The 24,565-nt window shown below is 42.0% G+C and overlaps 1 protein-coding gene across 4 annotated transcripts in view; it reads left to right on the plus strand.

The window, feature by feature from the left end:
- Positions 1-24,565, plus strand: part of suco (SUN domain containing ossification factor) — a 41,802-nt gene that overhangs the window by 13,615 nt on the left and 3,622 nt on the right. The window contains exons 2-23 of one of the 4 annotated variants that reach the window (XM_046048988.1): positions 3,672-3,780; positions 6,055-6,156; positions 6,262-6,596; positions 7,400-7,540; positions 7,883-8,060; positions 9,600-9,711; positions 10,218-10,345; positions 10,618-10,685; positions 10,802-10,909; positions 11,573-11,678; positions 13,895-13,915; positions 14,204-14,259; positions 14,867-14,958; positions 15,128-15,193; positions 15,863-15,946; positions 17,350-17,434; positions 18,618-19,976; positions 21,229-21,316; positions 21,414-21,518; positions 22,497-22,651; positions 23,157-23,248; positions 24,083-24,138. In XM_046048988.1, the coding sequence (XP_045904944.1) occupies positions 3,672-3,780; positions 6,055-6,156; positions 6,262-6,596; positions 7,400-7,540; positions 7,883-8,060; positions 9,600-9,711; positions 10,218-10,345; positions 10,618-10,685; positions 10,802-10,909; positions 11,573-11,678; positions 13,895-13,915; positions 14,204-14,259; positions 14,867-14,958; positions 15,128-15,193; positions 15,863-15,946; positions 17,350-17,434; positions 18,618-19,976; positions 21,229-21,316; positions 21,414-21,518; positions 22,497-22,651; positions 23,157-23,248; positions 24,083-24,138 (3,646 nt within the window). The remainder of the gene's footprint in view (positions 1-3,671; positions 3,781-6,054; positions 6,157-6,261; positions 6,597-7,399; positions 7,541-7,882; positions 8,061-9,599; positions 9,712-10,217; positions 10,346-10,617; positions 10,686-10,801; positions 10,910-11,572; positions 11,679-13,894; positions 13,916-14,203; positions 14,260-14,866; positions 14,959-15,127; positions 15,194-15,862; positions 15,947-17,349; positions 17,435-18,617; positions 19,977-21,228; positions 21,317-21,413; positions 21,519-22,496; positions 22,652-23,156; positions 23,249-24,082; positions 24,139-24,565) is intronic. The other 3 variants (XM_046048989.1, XM_046048990.1, XM_046048991.1) reach the window with 3 other exon arrangements.

The following is a 24,565-nucleotide window of genomic DNA, read 5'->3' on the forward strand; positions in this document are numbered from 1 at the left end:
CCCCCAAAGCAGATCCTGTCAGACCAGCCCCATCTTCACCTTTTTTCCTCTTTTCATCTGCTTTCTGTTTTTTTTTTTTTTTTCATCTTTTAGAAGGAATGTCAACCCTCAGGTTTTTTGTTCACTCATCGAGGTAATGCTGGCGGGGGGGCATCTTTCCCGCTTATTTTACAGTACAGGGTAACACAGGGCATTTGTTCTTGAATTGCTCCACATGTTTTATCTCTGTATTTGCATTTTTATCATTTGAATAGCTCTCTGCAACTTGGCAGGTTCCAGTTAACTATTGGTTCATTGAGTCACATTGCGGATGCCGGACAGGTCCATCATCACGGAAGTTTGTACAGGATTGTTTACTCTGTGACAAGTCTGCTTAAACCTGCACCCTGGTGTGTGATCGGTTTGTCATCGATCAAGTGTGTATTTACACAAGTGTTCTCCTATCTGGGTGATTGTAAGCCTTTTTAAAAAAAAAAAACGATCACAAGCAAAGTTTGGGAACATGAAGTCGTTAACTAAATTATTCTGTCAGTCTGTTTTAATTAACGGATATTAATAACAGCCACAGTGTATACACATTTAAAATAAGATTGTACAACTTTTTAAGAATTGAGTGAATTTTATGCAGGTAAGGTCCTTATCTGAAACTAGACAGTGAAACAGACACGTTTTTTTTTCAGAGAACATGCAGGAACAACAGGACCTTGATATAAGCACATCATTGCATCGCAAAGTATTCAGACCATACCAGACCACGTCGAGAGACCTTTGGAAAATTTCTTAAACAATCCTAAGGCTTTGTGGCATCCTGTGTACTGATATTCTGAAGGCTTTAAGTAAACAGTGTGGATCTCTGTTGAATTTTGCATGATCTAACAATGCTTTCCTGTAAGCACATTACAGCTACCGAGTTCTGACTAAAGAGGGATGAATTCTAGCAGGTAGGATCTTGTGAGATCTTGTTGAAACGAAAAAAAGATCAGTCACTTATTTAGAGATACTCAGTAATTCTGAGAGGGACTGCCCTATAACCACACGTTTAAACAGATTTGTGCTATCTCAGTGGATAGACCTACAGTATGTCTGGGGATCAGAATCAGTATGAATGCATAGAGGCATGCATTAAATATTTATAGTTTACACTTCACAGGAGTGTATTACATAATTCTGTGGAGTTGTTTTCAGTAAAATATCTGAAATATGTCCTTCCTTTAGATCCGTGGGTGTTCTAATGTTCGAGAGTGGAGAAGAACACAGACATTTGACACCTTACACAACATAGTTTAAAGCTATGGAAAGCTAAGTTTAGCCCATGGTTCATATTTGCTTGGCTCTTAGGTTTCTGTCATCGGCTTTGTGTTCCTTCCTAGCACTTTAGGTGAAAGCATATATTTTGAGGTGTTAATGCGTATCGGAGCATGCGCACATTTCATCTTCAACGGGGATCCAAAATAACAACGGTAAATGTCATGTCTAGGTGTCGGAGTCAGCTGTCTCGCAGACATGAGGGGCCAGAGCTTCCTCCTAGACATGACATTTTACACCTCTGTTGAAGATTCAGAGATGTTTATTTCTCTACCAAGCCTCAGTCGTCTTTACTGCAACATAGCTAGAGGATTGTTGTGTGTGAGAGAGAGAGAGAGAGAGAGATTATTATTTTGATCGTTTGATATTTTAGTATTTGTTTTGTTTTTACCTTTGATACTGAAATTTATTATTATTTTTTCATCAATGAATTATTTTTTTTAATTTTTTGTCTATACACACACACATACACACATACATACATACATACATACATACATACATACATACATACATACATACATACATACATTACTGTTTTATTAATTTATTTTATTTTTTATATATTTTTAACACAAACAAAAGTCTCAGCTAGATGTTCTTGTCATCTTTTATCTCTTCATTCAATCACCTCAAATTGTAATGAACAGAATACAGATGGAGAGGCTCTCGGATTGACAGGACACTGACTTGCACAGATGGTTGTCTGCGATTGTCAGTTTGTGCGCGTTCATTGCTCATCTCCCTCCTTCTGACAGCCGGACTGACAGGGTGTTAACACGACTGTCCATGTGTCCTGCTCTCTCCTGACATTGATACTTGACCGCTCAAGGGGAAGCTCTCCAGTTTCAGGATCACATGGTGCTTTGCGTCTTTGTACCTCTTGTCACTGATGCAACGTGTCGTCATGTTCAGAGTTAGCTTTTTGTATTAACATAATGTAAACAGGCCTTTGGGTTAAACATATGTACAATGTATATTTCATGGCCCGTGGTTCCACATAATAGAGCCTGCATAAAGGTGTCACGGAGGTCTGTGATCTACATCAACACTGTTTTAAGTACTTTCAGTTTAACTCGAACTGTGTATGTTGAGTTAGCCTGAAGCAGTCTGCTGCTGACTGACCTTATTAAAGTTCAAAGAAGTTAAGCTATAGTTTGTAGGTGACTAAATGAAAATTTGCATCATAGCAAAAGGAACATATCTAGACAAACCTCTTGTCAGTGTAGCTTCACTCTCCCCTTACTCCATTCTTCACTGTATTTCAACTCTACTGATAAGGTAACCAACTGAGAACCAGCTCTCTCTCTCTCTTTCTCCTGTGTCCTTGTCTTCCTCTGTTGTGTTTCCTTATCTTCCTCTTACCCTATCTGTCTTCTGTTACCTCAGCTTGTTCCTTATGGTCTCTTATCCGTTCCATTTTAAAGTATTTTTCTCCAGGACCACAGGCTTCGTATTAACATGCATATAAAATCAGCAGTCCTGTATTGAAAAGTTGCTCATGTGTTTACAGTAGCCTTGTTGTCTGGCAGAGATACTATAGGTAAGTCTCTGCTCCTGGCTTCTCCCCCTCATGTTGTCCCTGTTGGCCTTGAGCACACTGAAGGTATAGAACAGCCATGTTTTGCTGACATTCTGTACTGCACCTTACAGGGTAGCCTTGAAAGTAGTTAAACATTGAGTGGACAGGAAAACAGGCTCCAGGTATGCAAAAATGGCTATAATGAAACTTGTCAAGGTTGCACACACAAGTGAGCTGTGTTGAAATAAGATTGACTTGGAGACACCTGAAAGAGTTTCAGTAATATCCGTTGCTCTGCTAAGCATTATGGGCAGAAAGGAACAGGGAGGAAGGGGTAGAAAAGACCAATTCAAAGAAGGTAGTTTGCCTTGAGCAGCTTGCAAAAATACCCAAAAAGTGGCCTGTCTTGCTGTCTGGCTCTCCCCTTCTAGACCTCATGTTACCATTTCTCCTTTGGCTTTATCTCTCACTGTCTGCTGTTCCTCATTCACACTCAGCCTCCTTTGTTCTCAGTATTTTGTTTGCCTGTACCCAAAGAGCTTGCGTGTGTTGCCCTCCCCCTTACGAAAGGAAGTGTTCTTGCTGAAGAGGATGTCATGCAGTGTAGCATTCTTTTAATTCAAAGGCGCACAGAGTTAACAGCATGTTGTGCTGTTGAACCTCTCATCATTGTTTCAAACCCTTATGGGTTAAATACAAACCGTTAACGTGGAAGTAGCAAGTTAATGGTTTTTTGTTACTGCTTGTACAGCAACTGGCATTGATTACCCATTTAGTTTCTCATGTATGATGACTACATTAATAATCTACTGTGCTGACAAATGTTCCATGTTTTGTGTTTCAGGTACCCCAGTCAATATGTGTATTGTTCAGAGCAGAGCTTTTCTGACCCAGGTCAGTCTGCCGTGGACAAAAACCCTGATGGCCAGGAGCAGGACTCCACGCAACACAAGGTGTGTTGTGCTTTCTTATATTCCACTCACATCAAGCATTGCTTTTAATGAACAGCTGTGGCACACTGTTGTAATAAAGAACACACATGTTCGATCAATTATATGAAATAACATATTTTAATGAAAAAAAAATAAATTGGCTCCTGATTCCTTTGTGTCAAGGATCCAGTTGAGGTGGTTGGGGCAGGGGCATATCCAAGTGGTGGTGGACACGGGGTAGACATGCCATGACATGCTGGCGAGATTATATATTTCATCTGGCTTGGGAGCTCCTGAGGATACCCCAGGAGGAGCTGGAAAACATTGCTGGGGAAGAGGGATGAGTAGACGACTTTGTGCTGCCGCGACCCGGCCCCTGTAAATGGATGGATGGATATTCAGTGTGGTTAACATTGCTGGTTCACCCTCTTGGCCAGCTGAGGATTATTAGACTTGCTGCTGTGAAATGGATGAGTTAGCAGAACACTATGAGGATAGTGGTGGGAGTTGGGTCATGTGCTTAAGTGACCCACTAACTAGGGGTGGGAATCTCTGGGCACCTCACGATTCGATTCAGTTACGATTCAGAGGGCTGCGATGCGATTATAAAACGATTATAGATGCATCTTGATGCATAATGTTTTTTCTATACAGGATCACTGGATAATTACTAAGCATTTAATTTGCACATTAAAATCTAAAAGAAACATCTCCTATTTAGCTTAAAAGGACTAGTTTGCATCCCTAATTTACTTCATTAACCTCAGCTCCATGATCCCACATTTCTTCGACAATCAGTTGTCAGACAATAATACCAGACAATAACTTACTGCCAACAATTGTCTTCTGCCAACTTTCGGCATCATGTTCTGCCGCTCACTCTCTCTTGTTCGCTCGACCTCACACACCGGATACAGAGAGAGCTTGCAAAGCGTTGAGTGTCACCGTGCTCGCACAATGTGCGAGTTAAAATCATTATTTGCGCACTGATATTAATGATTGTGTGATATGTAAGTAGGGTGGTTAATCATTCCGCAGCGGTGGTGTGCCGAATACTGGAGGAACACTGGTCTCTCTGTTATGTGCACGCCACAGACGGTCCGGGCGCTGCACTTCTGCGAGTTCCGCCTTTTGCGTTCTGTCAACATTACGATATCAATTAACATTCAAATAATCTATTTTTTGACATTTGTTAATCGAGTCAGAATCTTCCATGACCGTATCACTATGCATCTAAGAATCAATTTTTTTCTCCTACCCCTACCACTAACCTCTGGTGAAAAGTAGGAGGCACAGAGAGAGGAGTAGTTATAAATATTTGATGTGTTGGTCCAGGAAGGTCCTGGATTATAGAGGCAAGCCTGTGGGATAGAGTATATTACATAATTCTTGGTTGCGCCCACCAAGATGGGCTTTATTAAAGGAAAAATAAAACATATTCCTTTCACCTTATCTCTTATTTGACAAGTGATAATCTGCATGATTGAAACTGTGTCAGAAATGCTTACAAAGACTGAAAACAATGTTCAGCACCTAAAGATTAGAGCCACTTGTAAGTACAAAGTTACTACTTGTCAAGAATCTAGGTTTCTCTGTGTTATGAAGTCATAGAGGTAGTTGTGCTATATGTCTGGACCAGCCCTGTGGGTTAGAGTTCAGAGTACACAAAGTTTTACCATTTCTCTGCTTTATTGTCCTTTCTGCATCGTTAGTTGCTGAATAATGTTGGAGACTAATCCATCTTAAGTCAGTCAACAAGAGCTTTTCTGAGGTGGACTGATGATGGCTCAGAGCTGGGTCTGGGTTAATTTTGATACTCTCAGCTCTTATGAATGGGCCCTCAAAGTGGTGTGTGTGTGTGTGTGTGTGTGTGTGTGTGTGTGTGGTAATGTGCAGATGAGTATTACAATGAGTGATAATTTGGGGAAGCCAGTGTGCTTCGTTACAAGTGTGTGTGAGCGCAGAAGAAGGGGAATCATTGTTTGTGATCCAGAAACAAACAGGCGTGCCAGGGCAGTTCAACAGGCCTGGCAGTCTGTCACTGGCCTAATACCGTAGTCTTTGTCCATCAACAAAAGGCTTTTTTTCACAACCTGAGATGCAAAGACCGTTTGCATCTGGCATTTTCACACAAGAATACATTATTCAAAATCAATCAGTGTCTTGCAAAGTGCTTGAATTGTTGTTGTGTCACAGTGCTTCATTATTAGGCAGTGATTTGAACTGCTTTCTCAAGTTTAGATTCCTATCCTTAGTCCACTATTCAGTGAAATTTTATATTTATTTTTTCCCTAGGTGTCGGACGAATGGACGACACACACATCATACGATATGGGGCTAGAGACGGAGAGAGCAGCACTAGAGATGCTGGAAACACAAAACATACACCAAGAAGAGGTAACGTCGCATATCTGTTATTACACGGTCCCAAAACAAGTGCTTTCAGCTGTTAATGTGTTGTCTTTTTTATATGTGAATGTTTTTTGTGATTTCTCTCACCAGACTGTGAATCATTGGGGTGCTGAGGTGAAGGAGACCAAGCCTGAACCAGAGTCTGATACTGTACCTGCTGCTCCTGAGCCAGAACCCCACCCAGACCCCCAGGCTGATTTGGACCTGCAGACTGACACCCAGGACCATGACCGGGAACTCCGTGTGTCCTCCACTCCAGAACCAGTTCCAGCACAGGACCAAGTGTCCACAGATGCCCCCGCCCCAGCGGAGATCTTCATTGAGGCCCCTGCTGCACCACCCATCCTGGACTCAAACCCAGCCGCATCCCCAGATAAAGCTGAAAACACACCTACCTCCCAGAGTGCCGGCCAGACCCACACAGGGTAAGCTCAGATTCACTTCCTCTTTCCAGAGACCTGGTCTCTGAGTTGGCTTTAACCACAGAGAAGTCACATTGGTGAACTAAAATCATAGTCTTTGATAACTAAGAATATACATGTTCCTATTATGATGGTTAAAGCCAACTATAATCAAATCCAAGTATAATATAGGTACAGCTGTTTTCCCCTGCTGCCATTGTCGTGCCAGACATTGCACATGTTCTGTTATTTTTGTTTGTTAACCTTTGTTCCCTTCAGTTGTTTATTTTGTTTCAGTTATTTAGTTTTTTCATTTAACCACTGTTAATGACTGAACACAAACCAAAAGAGAAGCTCAAAGGAGAGTTGGTCCTCCTGGAAATTCAGTCACTTTTACTGGAACTGGAGGCCGGCATCATGAAGTTGCATGGAACTGCTCATGCACAGGAAATGGACTTTGTAAGGGAAGTTTGTGGACATTGTGGAAAATCACCTGTGTGGACATGAACCTTTCCGCTTGGTCAAACCTACAAGAAGAATACGTCCATCCAGGGGCGACGTTTGTATTCAAGTCCTTTTGTCAAATCGGCTGTTGACGTCAGGACATTTTAAGATGGGCACATGAACTGCCACACGGGCCAGCGACCTCTCCATTCCTTTTGTCCGTCCATTTCTTTCTCTTCTCTCGCCTTTTCTCTCTCGCCTGCTCTCCCTTCGCTCTGTGTCATTTATCTCCTCTTCCTCGTCCCCTTCCCTACCTCTCTCCCACCCCATCCCTTCCCACTGTAAGGAGGTGTGGTAAACACCATGTCCTTTCTTTCCCCCAGTGCAGTGCTGGTTGCCAGTGCAGGAGATGAACTCCCAGTAGACCACTTTGTTTTTGCTGAGCACTCTGATTCACAGTGCGGGGTCATTCCCCCCGAACTGGCAACCTGTGAAAACTCTCCTTTTGGCAGCCTTCTCCTCAGGTGAGTTTCTAACCCCATGGAAGCCAATCAAAGCACAGAGACAGGTAATCAAGTCACAAGCTACAACTCTCTGCTGTGCGCAACCGTCGACCGCTGGCCTTGCTGTCCACTTACTTCTGCTTTTTCATTTTTATTTTATTTCCTTTTACCATCATTTTGCCTGCTCACAACCAAGGGCTATCAATACTTTAAAATAAATTGAATATTTTATGTGTCTTGTGTCCAGAGTTGCTGAGTGCTTATTTTGGTTCTCCACCCTTCTTTATCCTTATTCCTCCCCTCTCTATCTCCTTCTCTTCCCTCCAACTCCTCCTCCTCATTGGCCACATGTCTACACTATAGTGTGGATGAGGTTGCCGCAGAGGACCAGCGTTCAGACCAGAGCCACAGCTCCGGTCCTGAAGCAGAAGTCCAGTCTACTCCGGGCCCTATGGACCAGGAACAACAACAGGAGCTGGAGGATGGGCTGTCTGATTTGGACCAGGAGGGCAACACTTCCCAACACCAACAAGAACAGCAGGCGAGCAGCAGTATTTCTCACGTCGTACATGTCTGTGTATTATTAATGAATTATAACATCCAAAGCTTTTTAGTAAATATCAAATGCAACGATTGATCAGTGCAGCACTAAAAAGCAGGAGCTTTCTTCATTAGCAGAACAGTGCGGAGGACTACATAAATGCAGGACTTTCTCGGTTCTTGTGAATCCCACCTCAGTTGAGAGTTCGATCCTAATTAGACAGACATAGAGTTTATAGTCCCTTCATGCTACACACGCAGCACTTAACAGATAATTAAGTGTGTCTTAAAATATAGTAACATTTAAAATAAATAAAATAAAACAATAGGCTGTATACTGCACATACACATATACAGCCAGAACATTCTGCAGTGCATTTGTTGAATTTGCTTCTGGGGAGAATGTAAACAGCAGCAAAGATGATAATATGGGTTCATCTTCACAAAGTCTGACATTTGGGTAAACGGTGTCCATCTTGACTGCGTTTCAGCACCAAGCATCATCGATGTACAAAAACACAGTCCACCTCCTCTCATCTTGCCAGAGTCTTGCTCTGACAGCTCGGAACACAGACCACCTGCTGAGCGCTTGATCCGGGATGTTGATGGGGCAGGTCTCTGTAAAGATGTAGGCACAGCAGTCTCCAATGTCCATTGCTTGGCCAACATGAGTCCCACTTTGTCCAGACCAGACCTTTAGGGCAGCATTAAGTCTAAGCTGGGCCAACATGGCTCCTATCCTAGCTCTCTTTCCTCTGAGCGATCACCACACCCGCCGTGGTGCCTGGTCCAGTGGATTGGGCTGGCTGGATCGTGGTGTGCCGGTCTTTAATCCAAAAACCCTGTCTTCTTTTTGCAATGACTGTTTGTTTTTTCTGTCATAGGTGACACATGTTTTAGCAGTAAAGCTGAAAAATGTAAACAAAAGTGTAGCGAAGTTAGAAGGAGCTATCGGCTGCTGCTTCTACAAGCACTGCCGTTTGCCATGACATAAAAGTGTATCTGGGGGAGAATTTACTGATTTTCAGGGGAATTGTGTGCATTGTGTAATTATTACATTATATAGCTGTTTTGAAGCCAAAATCGGACTAATCTGTACGTGGCTAGCAATGACTTGACTGCTGCTGGAACTATTGGGATGTTTACATAAGAGGCCGTCTGAGTTGGTGGATTTTTAGGATCAGACTCTCTTGTGACGTCCAAAAGGGCGCTTACATAATTCATCAAAACATTAGTCACAGCTCAGTGCATGCTTTAGTGGCCAGGGTCTAGCTGACTGCCCTGAACTGTGGATGGGAGTCTTTTGACTCCGAGCACTATGCGTGTGTGTTAGTGGCTGGTCATTCATCTAATTCATAAAGCGGATCACTGATGTCGAGATACAAATAACCTTGTTAGTCATATTTAGCAAAATGTATTAATTTACAATGAGCTGTGCTCTTGCATATCAAGATATAGCCAGATTAGGTGATTTTAGTTTATGTGATAAATACAGTTTTATAACACTGTGGGTTGGGGTTGGTGTGTCTGTGTGTTTCAGGAAGGCGATGCCAGTATTGCGAGGGAGACTGATCCCTCAGTGCCCAGTAAAGAAGACATCCCCACCTTCGACGAGTGGAAAAAACAAGTCATGGAGGTGGAGAAGGAGAAAAGTAAGAGCATACAATATTAAAACACACATTTTGAGGCATGTGCACAAATGGACACCACAGTGCAATGTCCCAATAAGTTCTGTTTTAAGTTTAGGCTTGCTTTAGGGCTTTTGGTCTAGCAAAGCTGGGTAACTCAAATATTGCCTGATGATGTTAAACTCACTCAGTGACACAGGCCCAGGCGCAGTTTGCAGCATTGCTTCTGTAGACAAAGGGGGCCTTCGCTTGTCAGTTTTAATCTATGTCTCCTCTTGTTGCTTCTTTGTCCTTCTTATTACTTGTTCATTGTCGACCTCTGTCTTTTCTCTTTAGCTTCCTTCCTCGTGTTCTATTCCTGTCTCTGTCTCAACATCTCTGTTCTTTTTTTCTCCCTGTGCATGCCATGTGCAGTTGTCAGTGGAGCGTGTGTTTATGTGTGTTGCATAAGCCCTCGACTTGTTCCTCCCAGGCAACACTCTGTTTCCAGTGTCTGTAATGGGCTCTAATATAACACTCCCTCTGCCCAGGTCAGTCTCTCCATACCTCAACCAGCGGCAGCCCCCATCCAGTGAAGAAGGTCCAGAAAAACTTCAAGAATAACTATGCCTCTGTGGAGTGTGGTGCCAAGATACTCTCTGCCAACAATGAGGCCAAGGTTGAATCCTAATCATCCCTGTTTGCCTACACACAAGCATATCCACTCGCTAAGTAAACAGATGTTGACCTGTCAAGTTGTATCAGCAGGTGGTTGAAACCTGCTTTAAAGTTGCTTTAACAATTAAGATAAGCATTTAAACCTAACCGGGAACAGAGGTTTAGTCTACCACGAAACAGTGTTCACTCACTACAGTTGGCTGTTACATAAGGAAATAAACGAAACAAAATCTGATGATGGTGGATGCTAATTTGCTCACTCTTCTTATTCAGAGCACTTCAGCTATTCTCATGGAGAATATGGACCTTTACATGCTAAATCCTTGCAGCAACAAAATCTGGTGAGTGCACTGACGCACTACTGGCATACAGCTTACAGTCTGGAATGGAGCCTGATGTTAGCAAGTTTCTTATGAATTTATTTTTTAATAAACCTTCTCTATTTGCCTCTCTCCAGGTTTGTGATAGAGCTCTGTGAGCCTATTCAAGTCAAGCAGCTGGACATTGCTAACTTCGAGCTCTTTTCATCAACTCCTAAAGACTTTTTAGTCTCCATCAGTGACAGGTATACTTTGTTTCTTGTATGTTTAAGTGGGTTGATTGATTGATTGATTGATTGATTGGTTTGTTCTTGTGATGGTTTTGTGACAGCCAAAAAGCCCTGCATTGGACTATGTGGAGGCCTCCTGTCCAGTTTTTTTGTTGCGTCCTTCACAGTGCACTGTTGCTTGCATTTTGATTTCCAACTGAGTAAATGGGGAGGAAGGATTATTGCAAACCTGAGAGATAAAAAAAATAAAAATAAAATGCACAACATGTAGCATTTGAAATTTCAGTTCTTAATATAATTTTTTTTTATCATGATAGCTTTTTGGGAGAAGGTTTTCAGTACAAAAGGGGTCACTTATTTTGGGAGATTATGAAACTGGCTGGCACACATGCACCTCCAAAACAGCACCATGTAAAAAAAAAAAAATACCAGGAGCAGGACTGATTAAAATCATCATCTTCCTCCTGTGTTATCAGCTCTAACTTTACTGCTGCCAGAGCTGGTGTTGTCCGTTGTCCATCGTTCTCTCACACCACAGCATGTAAATCCCATCCTCTGGTATGGAAGCACATGTTGTACTGTGGCCTTTGTACCCAGCCTTTGAGAACATTCCAAATGTAGTCTTAAGCACACTGCAGCCATCACACACATCTTACTTTTCTCTTGTTCTGTCTGCAGATATCCTACTAACAAGTGGGTAAAGCTGGGTACTTTCCATGCACGCGATGAGCGCATTGTGCAGAGCTTCCCTCTGGATGAGCAGCTTTATGCTAAATATGTGAAGGTACTGTTTTGTTTTGTTTTTCTTCCTTCTGCTTTAATAGTACACTTGTCTCAAGGAAAGTAACGATAAACAATTAATCTATTCATTCCCAGTTATATATTACAGTTCCTAGTTGATAAATACACACACACAGACTCAGGGGACCCACTTATGACTTCATGGTAAGTTAGCCATGCCATCAGCGCTGCCTGTAAACCCCCCCCCGACTGGATGAGGAAGTGTGACTGTGACTGTGTGTTCATGACAGAGTTTTACTTGTTAGGACTAAAGGGCGGATACACGTCACTATTGGGGTGATCATATTTGAGTTTTGGGTGCCACAACTCAGTGAGCCAAGTTGGTCCGAGTCTGTTGTAATCTCAGACAGTCAGGAAATTAAGTGTGTAACGTTACAGAATTACTGCTGTTTGCCTTCTACTCAAGTCTTTTACAGTCGTTCCCACTAAGATAATTTTGAACTTCAGGCTTTTAAATTGTTTGATTTTTACCACTGTATGCAGGACCGTTAATGTGGCGGGTGTGAGCAGGAGGAATAAACTGGCAAGCAAGTGGACGTTTTATTTCCGAATCCAGTTCAACCAACATTCCTGGCTCATAGGCAGATCAAATTGGACCCCCCTTTCCTTTCAGATAAAATTCAGAAAGAAGCTTGCAACTTTGGTGTCATTTCTGACACAGAGCTGTTTTTTGATGTTCAAGTGACAAAAGTAGTGCAATCCTGTTTCGTCCAGCTGAGACGGCTAACTAAGATTAGAACATTCCTCTCCTCTGCTGATTTAGAAAAGGTCATCCATGCCTTTATTTCATCAAGACACAACTACTGCAATGCTCTGTATATTGATATTAGTAAGGGAAATATTCATAGATTACAGCTCATTCAAAATGCTACAGCCAGGCTTTTAACTCGCACAAAGGGGAGTGACCACATCACACCAATTCTCGCTGCCCTTCACTGGTTACCTGTGAGTTTTGAGAATTAATTTTAAGATTTTACTACTTATGTTTAAAGCCCTGAACGGCCAGGCTCCTGCCTACATCTGTGATTTGATAACTCCCTCCAAGCCGGAACGATGCCTGAGATCCTCTGGCAGGGCTCTACTAATGGTTCCAAATTTCTCGTCTTGTCACTAAAGGTGACCGTGCCGAGGCAGGCAAACTCAGTGGCCTGTTTTTAAATCTCTTAAGTCTCACTTTTATCGTTTGGAGTTTTTACAAACTTTATATAACTGCTGTTATTATATTATTTAGTTTTGATTTTATTGTTGATTTTTAAGTTATTTTAATTCATTTATATTTTTAAGGAAATAATATGTTTGTTTTACTGTACAGCACTTTGTAATTTGGTTTTGGAAAGTGCTATACAAATAAAGTTTTTACTATTATATTGGCATAATACTCCCGGAAAATTGGGCAGTGTGAAAGCGCCTAAGCAAAGTTGTTCTTTCTTTTGGTTCAGTCACACACATTGCCTCCCTGTAAGCTGAGTGTGTTACATGGCAAAAGACTAAAACTGTCTTTTAGTGAAAATGAATTGTGTGCAGGGTATTGGGTCTTTCTAGGTTTCAGTTGTTGCTTCAGTTTTTTACACAGAAAAGAAATATTATTGTCATTAGGACAACATTAGGTTACATTCATTAGCATATGTGTAGATGTAATAAATCATAAGTATCTTGCTTTTCTGAACGGTCTCTCTCCTCACACTTCCACCCTCGGTGTTGCTCACTAAACACTTGATTAATGCTCGGCTGATTATCCTTTTTATGTTGTGGGTGTTATGTGTGGGTGCTTACTGTGATTCATGTTCTCTGTTATGAAATGGTTGTTTCCATTACATAAAAATGATTTTCTTTTTTTAAATTTATTTTGGTCTAGAGAGTTTAGGATTATGTGCTTTGGTTACGACTTTCATCTAAGCAGATGAATACTGTTACTTCTTGTTTTGATATTTTACTTGTCTGTCTGCCTGTCTGTCCCTCTGTCTCGCCTTGCGCTCCTTTCTAGCTGCTTGTTAGAAACCTCTTTCTGGTATTTTGCCTGTGGACTGTTATAGAACAATGATCCAGCCTATACCAGCAGCAGTGTGTTTGTCTTATGAGAGAGACAGACTGTAAGGAAGTGCCTGACTTGCTTGTAGCTTGCATCAGTCTTTACTGATTTCTTTCTCTTGTTTTATTTCTCTCTCCTTCTGTCCTTCTCCTGTCTTCCTCTCGCATCAGATGTTCATCAAGTACATAAAGGTTAGCACTCTTCTCTCTCCGTCAGAGGTTATGATGCACTCACACAAAATGCATTCTTGTAATGGTCATACACTTTAGTGGGTGAGCTTTGGCATTGTTAGTGCATGTGAAAGATTTTAAACAAGTAGAAATATGCACACAAACCATATTGTCAACGCTTGGCAATTCTAGTTTTCACGCGTTTGGTGGATTATGGGTTTATGGAATTGGGCACATGCACATTATTGGGAATGTTGTGAAGTTGTGGATGAAATTTTCAATATAACAGTTTGATCATTTTCCCTGCAGGTTGAACTCCTCTCCCACTTTGGATCAGAACACTTCTGTCCACTCAGTCTCATCAGGTATGATAGTAAATAGCTCTTCCCAGTTCCCCTTTTTAATTCCAAGGGCTCTTTTTGATTTGCTGAACCAAAATTGACATGAAACAAAGCAGCTTACCCTAGAAGGAACCATTAAGGTGACTATCCTTTCTTGTTAAGAAAATAGAAACACTGGTAGAGAACAGGAAACTGGATGAGTGTGGACTTAAAACCACACACTGCTTTATTTAGCCAAGACCGACAAAACACTTTTCAACAAGCCATTTGACTTTGATCTTTATACTTGTTAAAATTGTACTATACACACTTTTTTTCTGAAGAATGATTCCAGAGAATGACCCTGAAGGAACTACTGTTGGGGTTTAAAAGGCTGTAAAACTCTCCTGCACATGTTTACTAGAAGGTCAAAGTAGATTCTCTACAGTAAAGAAACTCTGGATTATCATTTTCATTAGTTTTCTTCAAACCTGCTTTGAGCAGCAGGTTATTTTATAAAAATTTTTTTTAAAAAGCTGCATTTCCCCAGAAAGATTTGGCCACCTCTTCTGTGTAGTGATAACAACCTTTATCCTTTTCTGTAGGTAGGTTTGTTTGTGTAACACAGTATTTGTGTGTGATTTTTGTGTAGGGTGTTTGGTACGAGCATGGTGGAGGAGTATGAGGAAATCTCTGATTCCCAGTATCCTTCAGAAAGACTGGAGTACTTGGATGAAGACTATGGTAAGATGATCATCTGTTATATTATTGAATAGGAATTGTTGCTTCTTTTTCAACATCAGTGGCAAATTGACAATTTTCATTCAATTAGCAGAAGAAGATGATTCAAATGAAAATGTTTAAGTGGAGGTATGTATTTTGCTAAATATTACCTGTACGTCCTTTTCTTCAGACTATCCACCTGGCTACCAACCATCAGAGGACAAGGCCTCTAAAAACCTGCTTGGCTCAGCAACCAGTATGTATACACGCACGCACACACACGCGCGCATACACATATATACATCTACATTAACAAAGACTAATTGACAGCAACTAGACTACAACAATATAGATGAAATCAACAAAAGATAAGATTGATTGTGTGGTTTAGGTAGTCATTATTTTCCTTAGATAACTGAATAAACTATAATTAAGATTCCTCAGTATGTTAACCTTCTTGGCATCACACATAGATGTTGACTAGGGTATGGGTTGCAGAGATTTTACAGCTTACACTTTTTATTTATTTTTTTTTTAAACCTCACACACATGCGCAAACACACTGGTGCCCTTCTGTCTCCTGATTTAGCAAAGGGAGGACTGGTGCAGCCGCACACATGGCTTAAACCATAAAACCATGAAAAGAGAGAAATCCTACGCTTTTTCTTTTAGAGGCCTCGCTCGGAGGGGAACTGAACGAGAGAGAATAGGGACTGAAGGAAAAGCTGGAAAATAAATTTTAGGACAGAAAAGTAAAATAATGTTGAAGCAGTTCATAGTAGCGGAGGGGGGGGGAGTAGGGAAAATGGAACAAGAAATGCCTAAGCCTGTGGTTTCATTGAGTCATGTTTGGCTGAAGGCTGCTGGCTGTCAACTTATTTACAGGAACTTTAAAATAACGTGTGTGTCTCCTTTTACTTTTTAGATGCCATCCTTAACATGGTAAACAACATTGCTGCTAATGTGCTGGGCGGCAAGCCAGAGCTGGAGGGTGCAACAGAAACAGGAGGTACTCATCCCTCACACATTTCGTGCTTCCGGTTACTTTTTTCCATTCTGCATCACCTTTCATGTCCACAACTCTCTCTTGAGCCCAATTTTCTGATTTTCCAAATCATTGTAATGTGGGAAGAGATGTCTCCAGAGCTGTGTTTGTGGGCTGCACTAATTTTGACTTAGCATAGTAGTGATTACAAGATATTGGCCTCACTTAAATGTTAGTTTCATCTGTGCAAACATTAGTTTACTGACCTAGCCTCTCTATATAGATTTTTTTTATTTGAAACGCAAGAGCCTGGCATGCGTTTGCTTTTACTCTCTTTGAGCAACCGCACCTTGTCACAGGGTAATAAGACGTAAAACTGGTTTATCCATATAGAAACCACTGATCAGCTCTCATAAAAAAATAAATAAAAGATTGTTTAGCATGTCATTAATGTGTTTTTTTTAAACATTTACTTTTTGCACATGAAAACATGAATGGAAATGCCAGAAACTACCATACTGCCCCTCTTTTCCTGCACACTGCTCGTACTCAAACTTTTCTGCCCCTTTTCTCCCTTTCTCTTTCTCTAAATGCCTGCATGCCTGTCTTCTCACATATTGTTTAGATTAACTGCTTAGAAAACTGGGTCACTTTATTTCCTTCTCTGAAGTGTGAGCATATGCATAGCCTTGAATGTTCTTGAGAGTGTGTGTGTGTGTGTGTGTGTGTGTGTGTACCAGAGAGATCCAGATGGGTTTTTTTTTTTGGGCTTTTGGCATGAGGTCTCCAGGAGCATTTCAGCAGAACTTTGGCTGTTTGTCTTTTACTTCTTGGTAGAGGAGCATAGATGGATTTAGACTGAGTGGGCCTATGACGTTCCTCGCCCTGTTTACCCCACAAAGAGTTGATTCAAAAAGACTGTCTTGCTCAGCTTTTTCCCTGCGGCATCGAATTAAAGGGAAAACTTTGTAAAAGCTGAGAACATTCAAACACTATTATATACAATTTTGTATTATGAACTGCCACAAAAATTATCATTTCATCTAAATGGGAGTCCCTAAAGTCAAGCTTCCAGTTAGTGGCAGAACTTCTACCTCTGTCGGAGAAGAATATCTAAAAAGCGTCTCTTTCACTGCTTCTCTTTAAAGTTAAGGTTCTGATTTACCCCCGCTGAGTAAGCAGGGAAGAGAGAGAGTGTGGGAGAGAGATCAGTTCTAACTGGACTAGACTGGTTCACAGTATTTCTGACTTTCCCAAACATGGACTTGCCAGCCACACTGTGCAACGAAAAGGGTTTCTGTTCTACACTCCTACAGCCACATGGGGTTGGGGAGAAGCCAGCAACTGCCAAGTTATGTGGAACAGTAACAGTGTTTTCAAGTCATGTTCTGAGTTTGTTAATATTTGTGTTTTTGTCCAAATGCTAGCTAATGTAACAACAGAAGAGAATGAAAAGAAGGGAAGCACAGAAGTTACACCCAAACCAGCTGAAACACCTCATGACTCTGCAGTGTAAGTCACAGTGTACAAATTAAAGACCAATAAACCATTATCAATGTAGGGCTGGAGCAATTCATCAACATAGTCAATGAAATCGATTACGTAAATATGTCGACTCACATTACGTGCGTCGAAGCGTTGCTGCATCCAATGTTAGCAGGGATTCCCCCTGACAAGGTCCAGCTACAAGACAACACCTTTGACCATCTAAAGTTTGGCAGTATTTTAGACAGACACTCAACAACATGCTGCTCTATGAGCTCTGTGAACTGGGAATAGCTTCATGCAGCACAACTGCACACGTGAAGCAAATGGATCCCACACAAGCACGTCACATTATCAGCACATGGACACGTAGTATGTATTTCTTTATCACCTTCATGTTAAAATGTAATCGCTATAATGACTTATGCATATATTTATAACACGATATAATGCTTCCATAACAATTGTTATAATCACTTACAAGCATGCATTAGGCGCTATAGCAAAATTCACAAGTCATTATGAACTTTTGATTTAATGTTTTATAACTAATAGTAATACCAGTTTATACCACTTTATAACGTTCGACCGTTTCATATTTTCTGTTTATTTCACGGCCACGTATGAGCGAGAAAACAGCTGAAAGTAATATTACAGACAATCTGTGACTGTCTGTCTATACAGTATGTAAATCGTTTCAGTTTTCTTTGCCCCACACTGATGCAGAAATACAGTTGATTATCATACTGCATTACTCAATATTGAAATAAATCCATGTCAGAAACATTAAAAGTTTTAAGTAAAGTATCTTAATTAATGTCTGTTATTGTTATTATCACAACACATCAGTGACGTGGAAATTGGATTAATTTTAAGATGTTACTCTTGTCATTACTGATGAACGTGCTTCATCAGGATGATTGACTAAAGTATAAAATTTTTGATTGATTTTGGATAAATTCTGTATGTTAATTGAGTAATGGGCAACTTTTTTTCCTTTAGAATACACAAAATTAGTCGTAAGATGAATCGACTTATCGAAAAAATTATCGTTAGATTAATAGACTTGAAAAATAATCGTTATGTACAGCCCTATATGAATGTGAATTGATCTAAATGACAACGATGAGTTTGGCATCATTTTTCTCTCCAAAATAAACAGAAGTTCTGATAATATGCTTCTAAATTTGTATCTCTGTCTTTCCTCCAGACTGGAGCCTGCAGAGTCAGAACACCGTCCTACCCAGGAGGACTCTGATGTCTCCACACCTCCTCCCCCATCACCTGACTCCCAGGAGGACAGACAGATTGTCACTCTGGTAGAGGAGGAAGAGGAGGAGGAGCCCAGACAGTCTACGGTCACCCTGATGGAGGAGGAAGGAGAGGAAGAGGAAGAGAAGAGAGAGGAGGAGACGACAACGAAGAGGGAGGCAGACAGGAACAAGTGGGAGAACCAGACGTACTGTCCTTTCTCCTCCTTCTCTTCCCTGTCTCTGTCCTGCATGGCCACGCTGCCGGAGCTGCTCCATCGCTGGTGCTCCGCCAGGCTGGCCAAGGAGAGACTCCGCAGCCTTAGGCGGAGGCAGCTGAGCATTCAAACACAGACGGACAAACACACCCCTTCCCCCACACCCACACCCCCACTGATCCCTGCCCCTGTCCCCACACCTCTCAAAGAAGCCCTCCCACTCACAGAAAAAGCTCCCGAGCCCGAGGTGCCTGTCAAGGGCCAAGACGAGGGCAAAAACTTGGCCGAAGTGCACACCATATATCCCAACACTGACACCCCTGACGCACACACTCCAGAGCTGAAGATTCTCCTAGAACCAAGTAGAACCTCCACCATCCCCCCTCACAGTTTCTCAGACATCCATAGTTCCCAGACATGGCCTACCCCCACGCACGAGAAGAGGCTGCATCCTCCCATTAAAGATACAGCCCTGGACCCTGTCCCCACTCCACCACTCCAAGCCATCTCAATCCCCGAGACGCAACTGGCCAGTAGTGCCACCCCCACCCTTACAGTCAACTTGCCCCCACAACCTGTAGCCTCTGAGACGGCTTCTCTTGCTGTTGTGGTTTCCCCTGTTAAGGAGCAGCCTGTTCAGCCTCTTCCCACCGCATCAAGACCTGAAGACCTCATCCCCCCTCCGACTGAACTGCCAACAGCTCTCCCACTGACCGACACAGACCCAGTACAGTCGGGCACAGACAGTGGGGACTCACAGAGACACAGTGTCCAGGCATCTCAGACTCACGGGGAACAGGGGGACTCTCTCACTCAGACTGGAGAGCCCCATCGCGTGGAAGACACGGTGGACGAGGACCTGCTAAGCACTAATGGGAATGGCAACGTCCACCGGACAGCTACAGACTTTTATGCAGAGTTGCAGAATGGAGGAGATTATAATGGGGGCCCAGTGAGTGGGAACAGCGTGTTATTGAACGGAGGAGCGGTGCACGGATCCAGCCAGAAGGAGAGCGTGTTTATGAGGCTGAACAACAGGATCAAAGCCCTGGAGATGAACATGAGTCTGTCCAGCAGATACCTGGAGGAGCTCAGCCAGAGGTAAACCGCTGGACACAGTAAGCCTTAGAATGATATAACTTCTTTCAAACTTGTTTTTTGATTGCTTATTAGACTGATATGACCAGTGCCATTTAGGGATGCAACGATTACAGATTGTGTTGGTACGATTATAGTCTGAGGAATAATCACGGTTTCACAATGCATTAATTAATTTCACAACACTAGTAATTAAGCTGATTTTAAATATTTTAATTACATTAAAAATTATATTTCTAGAATATGTAAATATTATTAATATAAGAGGAATATTTACTTAATTTATCCCACAGGGAAAATAAACTGAACTGTTATGTCATCAACACTCATCCATACGTATATGTTTTAGTGAAAATGATGGAAAGAAATTGAGAACATCTCTTATGCAGCCTTATAATTAATAACTGAAATGCAGTTAATTGGATAATGTTAGTGTTTTACACCTGGCAACATTTTCTCAACACAGACAGGAGGAGGCAACAGGATGTAACATTAAATGTTCAGTGACTAAAAGTCTTGAAGACTACATTCTTCCATAAAAGACCTTTCAGAAAAGAAGCAATTTGTTCTGCGCTGGAAGCTGCTCAGTGCAAAAGTTCAACTGCTTTGACTGCAACATGCGTGCGAGCCCGCCATGCAGTGCGCGTTGCTCAACGCGGCAACAAACTGCCCTGGCGCGGTGCAAGCCATTGAAAATAATGTGTCCCCTAGCACAGGGGTGCTGTTTTGGCGGTGGGTCGGAAGCTTTTTTTCCACCAAAGAAATGGCTGTAAATGCTCCATATTTGTGTAGCGCCTTTCTAGTCTTTTCGACCACTCAAAGCGCTTTTACACTACATCGCATTCACCATTTATGCACATTCATACACTGAGCCTAAGTGCTCAAACAGAAACTAACATTCACACACTGGTGGAACAGCCACCAGAGGCAATTCGGGGTGAGAGTTGGGCTTTCAGTGCAACGTAAACAAACAAAGCAGGTGTAACCTTTCACAGTTTGGTCCCTCTGCCATAGTTTAGCTAGTGAACCATAGTAGCCTCCATGTTTCTGATAAGCACAACTCTTTTAACTGGTGCACCGCTCGTGTAACTTTGTTTTTGTTTTGTGCAACAGAAACGCGATGTAGCGGAGTCTTTATGATTAATGAACCGTGACGTTTTAAAGCACGGTTAACAGTAAAATCCGGTAATCACTACATCCCTAGTGCCTTTATACCGTGGTTATGAGTTGTTATTTTTGTAATTGTGTTGCTCAGATACCGTAAACAGATGGAAGAGATGCAGAGAGCGTTCAATAAGACCATCATCAAACTGCAGAACACCTCCCGCATTGCTGAGGAGCAGGTTAGTTTACATGAAAGCGACCAGAGCAAGAGAAAATAAAGCATAAACGTGTGTGTTTGTGTGTGTGATTGTAAAGACTAACTGATGTGCTTTTCAGGACCAGAAGCAGACGGATTCCATCCAGGTCCTGCAGAGCCAGCTGGAGAATGTCACAAAACTGATGCTCAATCTCACCGCTACAGTCAGCCAGCTGCAGAGAGAGGTAAGATACTTCTATCGTTGATTGCTATTGTTTTGCCTGCTGCTTACATTGTGATGACAGATTCACACTGACATTTGTCAACCAGTTCAGAAATAATATCTGTTTATCGCATAAATTTTGAGAGCTGACTAACAGTGTAATATGAAACCAAGCAAATAATTTGTGCACAGTGTTCAGTTTAGTGATTTTTATTTCTTCCTGCATACAGGATGTGTTGTTGGAGCATGCCACTGTTCATCAAACAGACTTTTCTCTGCTGCATTTGTTTATGCTCAGTGCCTAACACAAACCATAGTCAGAAACATTAAACAACACAGTTTTCTGCTTGGAATGCATAATGATCTCAACAACAAGGTGTTGCTGATATTGAACACATCAAATGGAAATGAGGCAGCACAGCACATTTGTGAAGTTGAACAGGGAAATACTGAAAAGATGATAGCTGAAAGAACGAACATGGATAGATTATACTAATTATGGCAAGTATGTTACTCCTATTTTTATATTTGACGCTCCTCTGTTAACTAGGACATGAGATAAAACAAAGGTTTGTTCAGCAGTAGTTGATAAGCAGTTGGTGATACTGCTGTGAGCAAGAGAGACGCCATTAAGAGAGGGCATGAGGACACTCACAAAAATATTTCTGTATGTTATTCCCAGAATTGGCTGTCAACTCCCCAAACCTTTAAACTTTCCATGTTCATTGGCTGACTTTTGAGAGGATACAGTTAGAGTACAACTGCTTTGGCTGAGAGTGTCTACTGCCTCTGACAAGAGGGCATGTGCCTATATGGATTACATACAGGTTTATGAAAGCTAAAAGCACGTGAGCAGACACAGCTGGGAATACATTTCTATAGATGTAATACCCAAAAGTCTCCAAGGAGAGGGGCATTTATATGTGTGTACAAAATTTTTATGTTTTTAAATGTATGTGTTTTTCAGACTTGTACCGCATTTCTCACTTTTTCTGTACAGGTATCTGACCGTCAGAGCTACCTGGTGGTCTCTCTGGTTCTGTGTCTGTTTCTGGGCCTCCTGCTGTGTTTGCAGTGCTGCCGCAGCTCCTCTCCCAGCCCCAACATCAGCACGGCTGCCCTTCCCAAGAGCAACCACTACCCCAGCCCCAAGAGGTTTGAACACTCTCTCGCGCTCTCTCGCGCTCTCTCTCGCTCTCTCTCGCTCTCTCTCGCTCTCTCTCGCTCTCTCTCGCTCTCTCTCGCTCTCTCTCGCTCTCTCTCTCGCTCTCGCTCTCTCTCTCGCTCTCTCTCTCGCTCTCGCTCTCGCTCTCTCTCTCGCTCTCGCTCTCTCTCTCGCTCTCTCTCTCGCTCTCGCTCTCTCTCTCGCTCTCTCTCTCGCTCTCGCTCTCTCTCTCGCTCTCTCTCTCGCTCTCTCTCGATAGATGAATAGCTGTCATTACAGCCTTCTGTCATATCTGTCATTATGATGCCCTACACCCAGTTTTGGGATGCTGCTTTTGAATAGAACATGTCAGAGGAAATCCATGACCGTGTTGTTTTTTTTGGATCCTTTTGTTACCTGTTTGCTTATTGTTGTCACTCCTGTCCTGCCACTAACTGTTAGGAAGCTGACAATGTAAACACTTTACAAATATCAGTATCATTTTTCTCCTGTCAGATGCTTCTCCTCTTATGATGATATGAGCCTAAAGCGCAGGGTGACCTGTCCACTTGTTCGCTCCAAGTCATTCCACTTGTCATCTACAGAAGGTAAGAGCCCCTTCTCCTAAACACACACACACACACAAGTCTCCTCAGACCTGCTCTCTGTTTTTCTATTTGTGTTTCTCCCTCTGCCTTTTAATCATTGAAACATAAGCAACATTTATACAGTCATAGCTCACTGCAGACCATGGTATTGCTACAGTAGACCTTTTCAGCCTAGTTGCGTCAGACTGCTGCAGCTCTTACTGTCCACATCCAATTACTATTCAGTCTTTCTTCATTCTTCTTTCCAACCCTCATTCTGTCTATATCTCTGCTGTTTCCTCTTACACATGTTGCCGTGCTTAGTGACCGATATCCCTTGTGCAGCCAGTGCCTCGAGCAACACAAGTCACAAGGGAGAGGCTTGTGCAAGCAACAAAAGAATAAAGTCTTTGACTCATGAAACCTAAAACTCACCCTGCTGTTCATTATCCCTCAGCTGTGTGTGTGTGTGTGTGTGTGTGTGTGCGCGCGTGTATCTGTGTGAAAGTTTACCCTTGAGGCTGAGAAGCTGTCATTGCCAGCTTGTGCCCACATGCAGGCTTAAGGAGTATAATAATAGAGCATGATGCTTTGCTGGCTCATGATAGACATTTGCAAGTAGTAAATAATAATAAAGTGCTTTTTCTGCAATTGTAGCTTAACCGTAGATTATAGTTCTAGTCAAATGACTTGTATTAGCTTCTCTACAGACATGAAGCCACGATTAGAATATGGATTTTGTTCTGCCATTGCATCTTGAATAAAACTACTTGCAAGGTCACTTCATGCTTGTTACATGTATGTATTCCTGTTTCCCATTCCATCATTAACCTGGCCCCTCTCTCCCCTCCCCAGTAGGTCCAGATGACTTGTACATTGTAGAACCTCTAAGGTTTTCTCCAGAGAAAAAGGTACAGTGTCTGTTCCAACTGCTGCTGTTGGCTGTGACGGCCGCCGTACTTTCAGTGCTGTGTGTTTTCTACTGTCAAGTCTGTACCCTAAGTGTGTTAGAGCAGGGCATGAGTTCCTCGTCAGTCACTCGTTTCTGATCTCAGTGGAGTAACCAAGATAAGGGGAGCAGCTGAAGATTCAGCCCACTCCAAATACCTGCTAACCACTTCTTTGCTGACACTGGGCAGATTTTCTGACTTTGAAAACTTAAATACAAGTCCCTCGAAATTAAAACATGTCACAACTCTTCTCCAGTATACCATGTATTTGTACGAAAACCTTCATTGAAGTGAGTAAAGCTTGGTGTACTGTACTATCATCAGATGTAATTACTTATGGATAGGTAGTATTTTTTTATATATATGTGTATATATATATATAATTTTT

The sequence above is a fragment of the Micropterus dolomieu genome, linkage group LG05 (assembly GCF_021292245.1).
Source record: "Micropterus dolomieu isolate WLL.071019.BEF.003 ecotype Adirondacks linkage group LG05, ASM2129224v1, whole genome shotgun sequence".
Classification (NCBI taxonomy): Eukaryota; Metazoa; Chordata; class Actinopteri; order Centrarchiformes; family Centrarchidae; genus Micropterus; species Micropterus dolomieu.